This window comes from Phytophthora infestans, genomic scaffold (genome assembly GCF_000142945.1).
Source record: "Phytophthora infestans T30-4 supercont1.110 genomic scaffold, whole genome shotgun sequence".
Classification (NCBI taxonomy): Eukaryota; Oomycota; class Peronosporomycetes; order Peronosporales; family Peronosporaceae; genus Phytophthora; species Phytophthora infestans.
Window position 1 is genome coordinate 82,296 of NW_003303649.1, and position 13,118 is coordinate 95,413.

A 13,118-nucleotide genomic window follows, 5' to 3' on the forward strand; every position below is an offset into this window, starting at 1 on the left:
TTGTTTCAGTATCATCGTTTCAATTAAAATCGGCTTCGGTTGGCTTCGATTGTGTTCTGCGCAATGCTTTTGTGAATTCGATGCTTTCGATCATAAAGATCACAACCGACTTCTTCTTTATCCTGAGCATGCACTCAGTTTCAACTTGCAACGCATTACCGGTACATGCGTAATATCGAATCCCACAGAGAAGCGCGGACGAAATTGATTCACTGCACTTACTGTAGATGTCAAGTTGAGCCAGCGAGGAGTATTTTCATCGCTGGTTTATCTCTTGCCTCCAAAATTTGGCATTTTTTAAACATTTAATGTGCACTCACCATACAGTACCGGTACATGGCTTCCTAAATTATTTCTTTACGTGTTAAATTTTGTTTTAGAAAAAATGATGTCGTTTGTCTGTCAAATCCGACCAAATTTATTTACAGGGTATTTTAATTCGACGTGTCTTTTGCACATCGCACATTTTATTTCGGTTGGAAGAGGGCAGTCTTTATCAGTGAAATAAACCACCCACTTACAAATGCCAGGTTTTAGTCGTGCAGCATAGCTTTTCTGACCCGGAATATCTGCTCCATTGCCCCATCTAGCAGCGCCGCTACCGTTCATCCAGCGGCCCCGACCGTCGTGTGGCCACCTCCATCGTCGACTTCATCAATTTATTGTCCAGCCCCATGAGTGTTCCATCCGGCGCTGCAACTCCAGTGCCGTTCCAGTCCGCGCCTGTGCAGCTGCAGACTCTCGTTGTCCCGCAGCTTGTATCTCCAAGCAACCCGGAGACGCTCGAACAGCTCCTACAGAACTTTGTGCGTGTCTACGAGGAGCGATTGCTTGTGGATATCGCTGCCAATCTGTATCGCGAGTTTGCGCGTGGTGGCGGCATTCAGCACGAAGATATCGGCAAATTGCTGTCCCATTTCCCTCCCAAGGTCGTTGAAGGCGTATTCGCCCGCTATGACCAAGCTGGGCGTGGTGTCGTAGACGCACGCGCCTTCCTAGCACTCGTGCGGTATTTAAACTTCGGCAACGGCTTCTGCGATTCATGTTTTGCTCCTATTGGCGAACACAAGCGCGGCTTCATGTGCTTGGAATGCCGAGCTGGAGGATATATCCTCTGTGCCAGGTGCTACCCAAGAGGAGTGAGTGGCGAGGTACACCCACCCACTCACCGCTTCGTACCGGCCCAGGAGATGCTGGAGATGCTGGCGCCTCCACCCGAAGACAGAGATCAACTGCCTAATGGCGTCGGTGTGTTCCTACGCACCCACATCTCCACATTATTCGCGCAGATGGACACGGATCGAGATGGTCGCATCACACAAGACGAGTTCCGTGTTTTCCAGAAAGCGCAGGGCTGTGCTGACAGCTACATCGAATTTCTGCTGGGTTTCGGGGGCAGTCTGGACGGTATGATCTCCAAGAAGGAGCTTCTGTATCTCGTCACAGGCCAAAAGATGACAAGACAGTGTGACGAATGCTCTGCGCTCAAGTTTGTCGGTCAGGACCAAATCCTCTCGTGTCTCGAGTGCATCAGCGATTACGACTGCTGCGTCGAGTGCTGGCAGAGTGGACGCTGTCAGCATGAACACGCCAACTTCCGCATGTCTGAGCCATTCCAACTTCGTTTCGCCGGTCTATGCTATCGCTACTCGCACGACGAGTTGTGGCTTCCCTCTGTAGGCAGCTACGAGCTCTGGGCGCCCTATGAGCCTTTTCTTGGCGAGAAGCTACGGGTGTACGCGAGATTGGGCCCACCGCAGGCGTACGGCCACTACATGCTGCCCAAGTTTACACAGCCGCAATCGGCTGCTTTCTTCGACCGACACTACGGTGCCGCGACGGCAGCCAACAATGCAACCAGCAACAGCGGACAATCCAACAATGGCGACTTGTTTAACTCCAGCCTTGACATATTCAACGAACAGATTCCTGACTTTACCCAAGACACAACTCAGCCGTTCGACTGGGCAGGCGCTACCGGCGAAGTGCTTTCGTGGTTTTACTAGATGCGAAGCGTGAACACCGCGGACCGAAAGCTCGAATTCCAGACGCTTTCGCCACGGACGTGGACGTATTATCAAGAAGAAACGCGCGGTCCAGAAGAGATGCATACAGTACCATTTATCGGTCAGCCTCAATACAGCTGCTAAGTACTAGTAATACATGGATCTAACGTTAGGTAGTTAGTGGTGTGGCTGGCGTGGTGGCTCCAATATGACCAACCGAAGGGTGTGGGGATCTGTTGCAATTGCAGTTGTCTACGTTTCGGTGACTGCTTTACATTCGTCTTCGACACGCTATATTAATAACTAGTTACGTTGCTCTAATCGAGCATGAAGCTTCAAACCTCGAAGGCGCAAAGCAGGGTTGATAAATGAAAAGGGAAAGGAATTTGTGACAGCTACTACTTCAAGAATCTTCGACAATACGGTAACTCTAAATGGAGCAAGAGGATAGCAGTTCGTAGGATTCGTTGCCAAGTTACCTAGTTCTTAGGTATTAATAATAGGCTCAATCGGTGACGGCATGTATCTTGTGAGTCACACTGTGACAGCGACCAGCAGGTGGTAGCTGGATACACGACGCCGAAATGGCTCAAGACTTGAGTCAAAACAGCTTAGCTGCCCTACTACGGACAAGTTGTTAAACAACGGCAACGGGTACATCCTCGGAGGATTCACTGGAGTGCGCCCGTCGTCTGGCAAACAAATAACGACTTGCATCAGCTGAATCAATCAACAGGTGGGATTTCTACGCAGATTTCTTCATTTAAAATGACTGCCACTGCGCAGCCATGATCGCCACGATGCCGACAGCGTCATTCGGTGACTTACAAGTACATATACACTACATGTATTGCTTTGCAGGCGCCGCCGTTGTGTACATGTATAAGTCATGAGATGCATATGATTCGCAGTGCGACTTTCGCACCACGCGGTGGATATTCCTGGCGGCAAAACGTGAAATGATTATCCCTTATCAGCCAAATCTTTGGGGATTTGCTACAGTAGGCTACTGTAGCAAATCGTGCCACGATTACGCGGCAGTGGCCTCCTGGTCCTGGCTGTCCTCCAGGCACGAGGACAAGGGCATCTTTTAGTTGGGACTCAATGCAAACAGTTCGTTTAACGGCTGTTAGGATAATATCAGGGCTAGCGATTGTGTTCCGCGGTCAATAAGTAATTAGAAAACCTACAAGTTGGAATGGATAAGAAGGGGTACCGGTACCATAGTAACAAAACTTAATCGAGATTAAAATGTGCGCCCTGTTGGTCTTGGCAAGAGCCATTCGTGGCGAAGATATCTGACGCTTCTGCTCGCAGTCGCTATCCCGGCTTTAAATGTCAACCAGCGCTTCTTCTCGCCAAGCTACGAAGTCTTCCGCAAAAAGCAAAACAAATGCAACTTCCACCTTCTGCACCACGTAGAAAAGAGGCAAGGTAGTAATATTTAGGCTGTCGTCGCTCAAAAAGGGTTAAAACCAGTCGTCCAAATCGATAAATGGAAATCAAAAATGGTGCTATAATCCTAAAAACAGTTTAAAAAATACCTAAATCACCTCAAATTGGGCGTGCGACACCTATGTCCCGGATTGCTCTCGATACAGTTCGCTATTCGCCCAAAGCGGTCAGTTCCAAAAGTAACTAGCCGCGCTCAGACCACACCCCTGCTGGCGTCTGTAGCGTTGCAAACTCAAAGCCACACTCGACCGACCATCCTGAGGGTTTACGCCAACGTCGTGGCGACGTAGCGCAGTCGACAGCATGCCGAACGTCGAGGACGCGGACGTTCCGCTCCTCCAGAGCAACTCGCGCCGCCAGCGCGCACCACACGCCAAGAGCGACCGTAAGTGGCAAAGAGGTTTGCCTCTGAATTCAAACAACACCGTGACTGACTCCGTGCCTTTCGCAGTGCCAATCATGACCGACATGGACGAATACATTTGCTATGGCGACCGCGTCGCCTTCCTGTGCGAGGGGCAGCTCCTCGCGCTCACCCACAAATTCAACTTAACATACCAGCAGATGGCGCTTTTGGCCGCCTCCACACTCGCCACAGGCGGACTCATGGGCATCGCCGGCTTCTTTGTGTGGCGTAAGGGACTTTTCCGTAAACGTTACGCCGCGCTCTTCGGTGCCGAGATCTACAACGAGGACGATCTCATCGGCTCCGAGGACCCATCGGTTGTGACGCTAGACAACGTCCCTCTATTAGGCGGAGATAGAGACATTCGCAGCAAAACCCAGTCAACTTTAACCTCCAGTCGCATCACCACAACTAGCGGCGTGGCAGGAGAGCCCGACGATCCTGTCGGAGGATCCAAAGCTGCCCACGGGTCGGTGGCCTTTCGACTGTTCGAGTTCGACCCAAAGAAGCAACAACTCGTCTTCTCTAGTGTCGGTCTGCCTGTTAAATTCGGGACTCCGCTGGTAGTAGTCCACGCGGAAACGGGCCGAGCTATCAGGTATTTGACACACAGAGGAGCTGTGACGATTAGTAAGCCGCCTGTGAACTTGACTTTCCATCGACAAGTACGAGCCAGTCTGTTTGCTATGGAGGAATCGGCTGTGCATCTCAACGCTATCAAAAGATCAACAAGACCCCAGTCGGCGCTTGTCTCGTCTAGTAACACTAGCCACAATAACGGAGAAGTGGGAGCCTTGAGAGCGACAGTGGCGGACCCTACGACTAGGGACCAACAGGAAGCAGAATCGAGCGAACAAGCTGCAGAATCGACCAGTCAGGGAGATTTTATGGTCGATTTGGTGGACCAAAGTCAGAACCAAGGGCCGAGTCAGCGTCAAGCGCACGTTCTGACCAACTACCCGAGAGGAAGGAAGCTCCAGAACCTTAATCCGACCAACAAGCATCGTCCACGCAGCCGCAAGCAGCAGCAGTCGGCACGATCGATGCAGTACAATGGTCAGCGGCGTAGCTTAGACTTATCCAGCGCATCTGCTGCAGCGTTCCGAGCGGCGATAAGTGACCCAAGGACGCAACAACCGACTTGTTCCTACGGTGACGATGCCATCGGAGCGTCTGTCGTCAACATCACAGACACAACCAACACGTCGTCCGGTCGCGGTCGTCGTCGTGCTGCGAGCTCCTCAGCATCGGCCATCCAAGGCTCGAGGTCCAATGCCTTCTACCGATCCATCTCCGAGTCCTACATGAACATGGTCTCCGATATTACCGACACGCTACAGCAACAGCGTGACCGTCAACGCGACCGTCAGGAGCTGAGACGTCGACAAAAAGCACTGATGAAAGACCTGCCCAACATGTCGTTCAATAACCCTCTGGGGAAGTATTACGTGGCCACAGTGGAGCCGGTCCGTCACCAGACAACGGGCAGCAACTATCGCCTTCCGGTGGCTCCGAGCGATGAATATCTACGCTGGGGACAGCCCATGTCAGTGGTGGCCAAGTACAACGGTCGAGCGTGTGGAATTCGGCCTCGAGAATACTACAAGGACAGCGATTTGTACTTGACGACTGAGGCGACACCGACGACGATCGTGCCGTTGCGTGAAGACGGCGATCTCAAGTGCATGGCCAAGGAGTCGACGCGGTATCTGGCACATCTTGAGAAGCGTCAAGTGCACGTCAGTGTGGGGACGTACAACGTCTGGATGATGCCTCGCAAGGTGAGCGCGTTCACGAGCTGTTCTCCTAAGAAGAACACGCGTGCGCGACTAATTGGCGATCTCTTGCCTCCGTGCGACATCTGGGTCTTGACCGAGTGCTTCGACTATCGCGCTCGCGACATTCTGCTGGACAAGATGACGGAAGCGGGCTACTTTTTCTTCTCGCCGACGGTGGGGCATAAACGCATTAACAAGTCCAACATGCGCAAGTTGCTCAACGGAGGCGTGTTGCTAGCCAGTAAATACCCAATTCTCAGTGTCCGGGTGAAGCTGTTCGAAGGCGCTTGTGCTGGCGCCGACAAGCTGGCTGATAAAGGCGTTCTGTACTGCAAGATCTTGAAGGACGGACTGCTGGTTCACGTGTTCTCGACCCATTTGCAGGCGTGGAACGACCCGCTGTCAAGGACCATGCGGAAGCTGCAGATGGACATGATCGCAAACTTTATGCGAGCGATGGACATTGACGAGGTGAACGACGTCGTGTTGTTCGTGGGCGACTTGAACGTCGACTACCATCTGAACAAGACGAACCAGGAGTATGACGAGATGCTCAACATCTTCGAAGCGAAGGACCCGTCCGCTGTGCATCCACGGAAACTTGGCAACGCGTCCGACTCCGATAAGAAGGAGTCGGCGGCCGAGTTCAAGCACCTGCGCAAGTACAGCTTCGACCCACGTGTCAACGCTCTGGCGGCTGACGGATTGAGCACGGACGGCAGTCTCGAGTTGCTGGACTACATTCTCTACTCCCGCACGCACCGTCAGCCGACGACCGCGTCGAGTTGGGTCCAGCCGCTGACCACGTCGCAGCCGTGGATGTGGCGCAACCAACCGCAGTACAATCTGTCGGACCATTTCCCGGTTGTGAGCGAGTTCACTTTTGATATGTAAGAACAAGATGTGCGCTGATGAAGGACGCGCTCCCACTTGCAGGAATCCTTGGGCGGGATGGTCGTGCCGACGGTCTTCGGAGTGTGATTGTTATTTTGCTTGTTGTGTGTTTTCGCTATTTTATCGCAAGTACATTATGGGAAATTCAAAGGAAATTTTGAACTTGGCAATTCTCTTTTTCTGGGATCATTCTTTAAAGCACTGGTAATACTATATTAATAAATATTAGGGGTTATCACTAAGTACGTTTGGTCAGCCAATTAAGTCAACCGTCAGCTGTGAGGGCCAAAATCGTGCAGAAAAGTAAAGCTGGCACTACCGCGTATTCAAAACCAACCAAATCAAACCTTCTGACACGGTTTCTTATTGTGCATTTCAATGCTTTTGTCCTTTTCACTTAGGCTCATTCTCAACCGGAAATATAGACCGCATGCGCCCGCAGGAGGACAAATAGAGTCTTCTAATTGGCTTACGGGGTAGGTGGTCGCATGCGACGAAGTTCATAAAAAGACGCTCATGCGGCAATTTGCCCGCATGCGCTAAACTTGCCGCACAGTAGAGTGTAGGGGTCGAGTGAAGAATAACCAATCAAAACGATTTGCGACTCACGATCTTATTGGGGTGTCTGCTTCAACCTTAACCCCCCCGTACTTATAGGTTGTATTTGACGACATGTGACCAAAAGGGGCACCAGGTTCTGTTTTTCCACATGTTGTATATACAACATGTTAAAGACAGTGAAATGCACAGGGTTAGGCTGAAAAATGCACAGAACACGCACACAAAACTCCTCCGATTTGTCACAAAGGTTGCTGACTCTCGCCTCGTGTAATCCACCGATTTCACACATTCGAGAAAAAGCAACGGGGATCAGAGATGGTTGGCCGGCGCAAAACGCGTCGCGAGTCAGAAGCGTTCCTCGCCCGCCTGGAAGGCAAAAGCTCGGAGGATCGGGTGCGCTTGACTGCCCAACACACAGCATACCTGAACGGAGAGAGGGAGACGGATGCTGACTTTGGGAACGAGGCCGCGGGGGCAACGCAGACGACTACGGTGGTTGCGACGAAGGTAAGGCAGACGACGACGTCTATGACGCGTGGGCAATCCATTCCGGCGCTTCCGAGCCGACCACCTGTTGGAAAGACGGCGTCGTACATTGCAGCGGCAAAGAAGCTGCGGGCAGCTCGTCTCGCAGCTAAGGCCAAAGCGGAGAAAAAACTAAAAAAGGGAAGAAGAAGATGACCAAGGCCCAGCGCGAAGCTTTGGCGAAGGAAAGGAACGCGTTCAAAGAAATGGAAGCTGTAGCCCGTGTGGAGTCTATATCTGCACGACGTGATGCCGAGAAAGCAAGGGAACGTGCGCACGTGGTCGACGAAGAACGCAGCGGGGCTGAAGCGCGCCAAGCAGCGCTGAAAGCACTAGCAGCAGCAAGGAGGAAGGAATCGTCAAAGTCTCCCGCAGCGAAGAAGCAGAAGAAAACCGTCAGTCCGCACCTTGCTGAACCAGTTGAGGATTCAGATGCAGACGACGAGAGTATGCTGTCTGCATCAAAGTACGTGATTCTCGACATGCTGAACATACTACATTAACTAATTGTTTTAATGTTGTATCTGATGTTATGTTGTTTCAGATCACCACCAATACCACTCGAACCACAGCCCTGCCTCCAACCAGACATCAAAACGGGCCAGGTAGCTTCTGCGATGATATATATACTGCATGTGTGAACGCATAGAAGATGTATATTGACGCGTGATGTGAGCTACTTTGGGACAGGGTTTTGAGTATGGACACGACTGAGCCACTCACGTCTTCCGCTCCAGCTATGAATGCATCCGTTGAAGATTATGATAATGGAGCTCTCAACGCGGACTTGGATGGCGAAGGCGAAGATTCGGATGACTGGTATATTGAGGAGCAGGACTTGTCTGCAAAGCACACGGACGACGACCTTCTCAGCGAAGATGCAGATGAAATTCTTTCAAGTGATAGTGATGGTAGTTTGGACGGTGCAGCGCTCCTCAATCGTGACAAGAGGAAAGCCCAAAGAGAGCTGGAGAAGCGACGTCTGCAGGCAGCTATCGGCAAGCTGCGACGTGACTGGAACACAACCACAAACAATTGGGACACGCTGACCAAAGACGAGATGCAAGCGCTCGCGCAGGATGATGCTGCTCTGAAGAAGATGCGAGTAGACGGCTGGGAGTTTGGTAAGGTTTGTGAGATGATGTATATACAACATGAAACTAATGTGGTATATGTTGTGTGGTGTAGCGGGATCAGCAAAATCTGCGAGATTGCCAGATCCAACTTACCAACTGCGCCCAGACACCGACTAACGGAGGGGGTCCCCCGATGATCCGTGTTCTGCTGAACTTTCCTCACCTTGTGTACCCGTCGGTAGGGCGGGATCTGCTCTCTCGATAACTTCCGAAGAGTTCAAGTGGTGAAGCTTGAGTGTCTTGGCGAGACGTGGGGATGGGGTGGAGCAGCAGTGGAAAATCTTCACTCTGCGTCCGTGGATGGTTCCGTATCCTAAGCGAATATTCGAGCTTATGGATCCGGGGCCTAGATCGTGGATCTGGCCGTAGGGTTGCCTTGCGGGTGTGTTCCCTTGCCTTTGTGTTGTCCTTTAAGTCGTACTTGCCGCCTCCTGTGACGGGATCTTGAGAGTTGAGAGCCCCTAGGGTGTAACCGACCAAGTAGTAAATTCGGTTAACCTGTCGGATCTGCACAAGTAAAGGAAAAGCTCACTAGGTTGTAGGATCTGGCCAATGTATTATCCAGTTATCACTACCAACACTAGATTCGCAATTCCCAACCTTCTCGGAGCTCGTACGGCCAATGTAGTTCCGGTTCTTGAGGGCAGGAAGGCACTTGCGTGTCACTGTGCAAATTGGAGTCTGTATTGATATTTAAGCCTATACCTGCCTGGGTTTCTACCTTCTATGTCTTTCATCTGCTAAATCCCTTACCAGGCTCGGCTGCATGTCCCTTCTTCCCTTGACCCATCATCCCAGCTGTGTTATCTTCAGATCCACCGGATATATGACGTAATCATCATGGTCACCCTATTATGGGTACACTCATCCGGATCCAGGTCGCTTGGATCCACCTCGCTGTAATGGTACACTCGCCGTGGATCCGAGCTCTCCAATCATCCAACATCATCTCGCAACCGTCCGTGATCTCCATTGTCCCACGAAAGTTCGAGATCCACTGTATCCATCATCCCTATACCCTGGATCCAGGTCCCTCCAGGCGGGATCCTCCCTCCTTGGATCCGAACTCGGAAGTATGGGATCCGGGGTACATCGCGGTGGATCTTGACTCTTCATTAGCCGTGGCTACTAGATCCACCTTCAGAGGGCACCGACCATCCTTCCTTCATAGGATCCACACTCGATCCACTCTTGTATAGTATATCCCATATCCATCTTAGTGAATCCAGGTAAGGGTGGATCCGAGGTAAGTCTTGGTGGATCATGCCTTCTCGTACGTCGCTCATATCAGATCCATCGTCATTCCATACGGGGCGCTGCTCGCCATGGCTAATCCACCACAGGCAACTTGCACCCGTGCCAAACAACCCAAATCCTCTATCATCACTTGAAATTGTCACTGATTCGGGATAGTGACCCCGCGTCAGGACCATTCTCTTATTTCTGAAAAAGCACTTCACCACAATCGCCTCCTGTACGTTGTCGGCGCTGCACAACAGCGTTCACGGCGTGCATTACCAGCATCCACAACCGCTTTCTCCCCTTCGTGACACATGTCTCCCGCCAAGCGTACCGGCAAATCGTCGGGCAAGGCCCCATCCACCACACCTCCGGTCAGTCCGTCTTCTATGTCGCCCACCGATCTGCGGGTTCTAGCTCAGGCTCTTTCCGATCAGGTGCAAACCTTGACGGCGGAGCTCCAGACGGCTCAAGATGCCCAAGACCAAGCTGCGTCTTTGCACGCCACCCAACTCCAAACCTTGCGAGCCCAAATCCATGACCAAGCGATGGAGATCCAGGGGTGGGAGCACCGTGCGGCCTCTCGGTCGCAGGACCTGCGACTCCTGTTGGCTGATCAGGCGGTAGAGATCCGCGACCTGACCGGACGACTGGATCGCGCCTCCCGTCAACGAGACGTTATGCGAGATGACAACGACCATCTCCTCAGGGAGATGGCACTCGCCGGATCTGAGATCCACCAACTCCAATCCCAGATCCACGACCTCGAGCGGGATCTGAAGGCTTCCCAGACTGCTGGGGCAGCGGCGGATGTGAACTTGGACCGCCTCCGTGACGAGTTGCGTTTGACCCAGGAGGAGGTGGTGACCAACGACTATGTGGGATCCGCCCATGGCGGATCCGCCTTAGGGTCGGCGCGTGGAGGGTCCCCCGCGCCAAATCCACCTCCCTCGTCGCCGGATGTAGCCCTGGCTCAACTCTCTGAGGGGTTGCAAGACACCAAGGAGTCGCTCGAGAGGGCGTCTGCCGGACGAGATTACGCGCTTGAAGAATTCGTGCGTATGACTCGATTGCGGGACGAGATCCAAGCGAAACTGGCAGACAGCGAGCTCCAGCGGGACAAGGCGACTACCGAGTGGGCGGATGCCAAGCGTACGCAAACGGAGCTGGAATCCAAGCTTCGCCGCATGAGTACGTGGATCCTCTTTTAGCCCTTGCTAGTAACTCCATATTCACTTGTTATTGTCAATCTAGGTGACAAATTGAAGGAAGCGGATGCGACCACCGCGAAGCTCCAGGATCAACTCGCCGCAGCCCAAACTCAGCAGCAACAGCTGATTCTGGAGCGCGATCGCGGCTTGTCGGAGCGCGATTTGGCACGTCGACGACTGGCGCTGGTGACAGCTGCCGTCTCGGATCCACTTCCTCCCTTGTCGGGGCCCTCTCAGGCTGCTAGCGTCTCTGCTCCTCTTCCGACGGTACGTGGGGCGGATTCGTCGACTGCGAAACGCCCGCGTAGTGCATCTCCCGCTCCTAGCACCGGATCCTCCCGTCCCCATAAGCAGGCCCGAGCTTCCCCGAAAGCCAAGCCCAAAACGACTCCGGTCTCTAAATCGGCTCCGCAAGCGGGATCCACTTCTAAATCAGCTCCACAAGCGGGATCCACTTCTAAATCGGCTCCGCAAGCGGGATCCACTTCTAAATCGGCTCCGCAAGCGGGATCCACTTCTGTGCCCAAGGCGGGATCGACACCCGCGCCCAAGACTTCCGCTTCTCCCTCGAAGTCAGGTGCCGGATCCAAGTCTGGATCCACCGCTAGATCCAAGTCTACCTCGGCGTCCAAGACTGGACCCGTTGCTACGTCCAAAGCGGGATCGACGGTGTCCAAGTCCGGATCGACGGCCAAAACGGGATCTACGGCCGTATCCAAACTGGGATCGGCGTCCAAGACGGGATCCACCGCTGCTGCGTCAAAATCTCGAACAGAAAATAAGAGGGTGCCGCTAAAGGTTACACTCGAGCAGAGATTGATTGGTGTCCTTACACCAACTATTATTAATATATGTACATGTACATGTACATGTGATCGATGCTGTGCGGTGCGCGTGTATCCAATTTAGAAACACATCATCTGCTTTTCACCTTGTCGCAAGTTGCGACTTGGCAAAGGCGACAAACGACAGCCTGGCTTACGGCTGTAATGTACGCGCGTTTACCAACACCACTTGCTTGGCAAATCGAACGATAACATTGAGCCGGGACGGTCTCATCGTTTTATTGAGAATTTCTTAGTTAATATGCATAATAGTAACGTAGGCTCTATGCATTTGACCAGGTTTGCAACCTGCTTGAAAAGTGTGATGGGCAGAAATGCAAGTCGTGGGAAAAGTGGCTTTTTCTTGCAAATCGCCAAATGCCGTAGCCTAAAATTAAAAATGGTGTGTCTCCACACAGCCTTAAATTAGATCTCACAAGAACGGGCCATTTGCACGATGGTTGGTAAAACTGGTAACTTGGCCGGGAAATGGTGTATAGTTGTAGTATTGAAGGACGGATTCTTCCTGTTCGGAGAAGCCATTCTGGGATGGGAGGATGAGATCTCGACATCATCGTCCTTCGTGCCACATTTTTGAATTGTTTCGTGGAATGCTGGTACGGTATAACGTTTGTTGCTTTTTACCGTCTTTGGTAAATGAATCTCAATGAATAGCACCAATTTGGCATCACAACTGCAAGGACCGCATCAACGAGTGATCTACTGCTGCGTTTTCCGTATTACTGTACTGGCCTCGCCCTCATCCTTACACGAGCACTTTGAATTTGGTGTTTGTTTACAGTATACATGTACTGTGGGAGACAATAATCACAGAACATTTCCTTATTGGACCCCATTATATGGGATCCAATAATATGGTTTTTTGCGATTGGACGGTTCCAGTGTACTGTAGAACAAGCCCCATTTCACATGTACACCGTTCACGCTAATTAGTCGTGGTTCGAATATAGTCGTTCTTCGTACTTTTTAAGGACAAGACAGTACTATTACCAGAAAACTTCGCCATTTGATGGCTGAGAAAAATCATATCATCCAGCAGGTGTACGATGCAGAGCGCTGGAT

The 13,118-nt window shown here is 51.9% G+C and overlaps 2 protein-coding genes across 2 annotated transcripts; both read left to right on the forward strand.

The window, feature by feature from the left end:
• Positions 1–674: 674 nt before the first annotated feature.
• PITG_19841 (uncharacterized protein) lies at positions 675–1,585 on the forward strand (the record flags this gene model as incomplete). Its single annotated transcript, XM_002896007.1, has 3 exons — positions 675–725; positions 792–1,493; positions 1,568–1,585. The coding sequence occupies 3 exons, from the start codon at positions 675–677 to the stop codon at positions 1,583–1,585; spliced, it is 771 nt and encodes a 256-aa protein (XP_002896053.1).
• Positions 1,586–3,660: 2,075 nt separating this feature from the next.
• On the forward strand, positions 3,661–6,707 carry PITG_19842 (uncharacterized protein; the record flags this gene model as incomplete). Its single annotated transcript, XM_002896008.1, has 3 exons — positions 3,661–3,846; positions 3,913–4,465; positions 4,499–6,707. 3 exons carry the CDS (start codon positions 3,765–3,767, stop codon positions 6,537–6,539), a joined length of 2,676 nt encoding a protein of 891 aa, XP_002896054.1.
• Between the last annotated feature and the right edge of the window lie 6,411 nt (positions 6,708–13,118).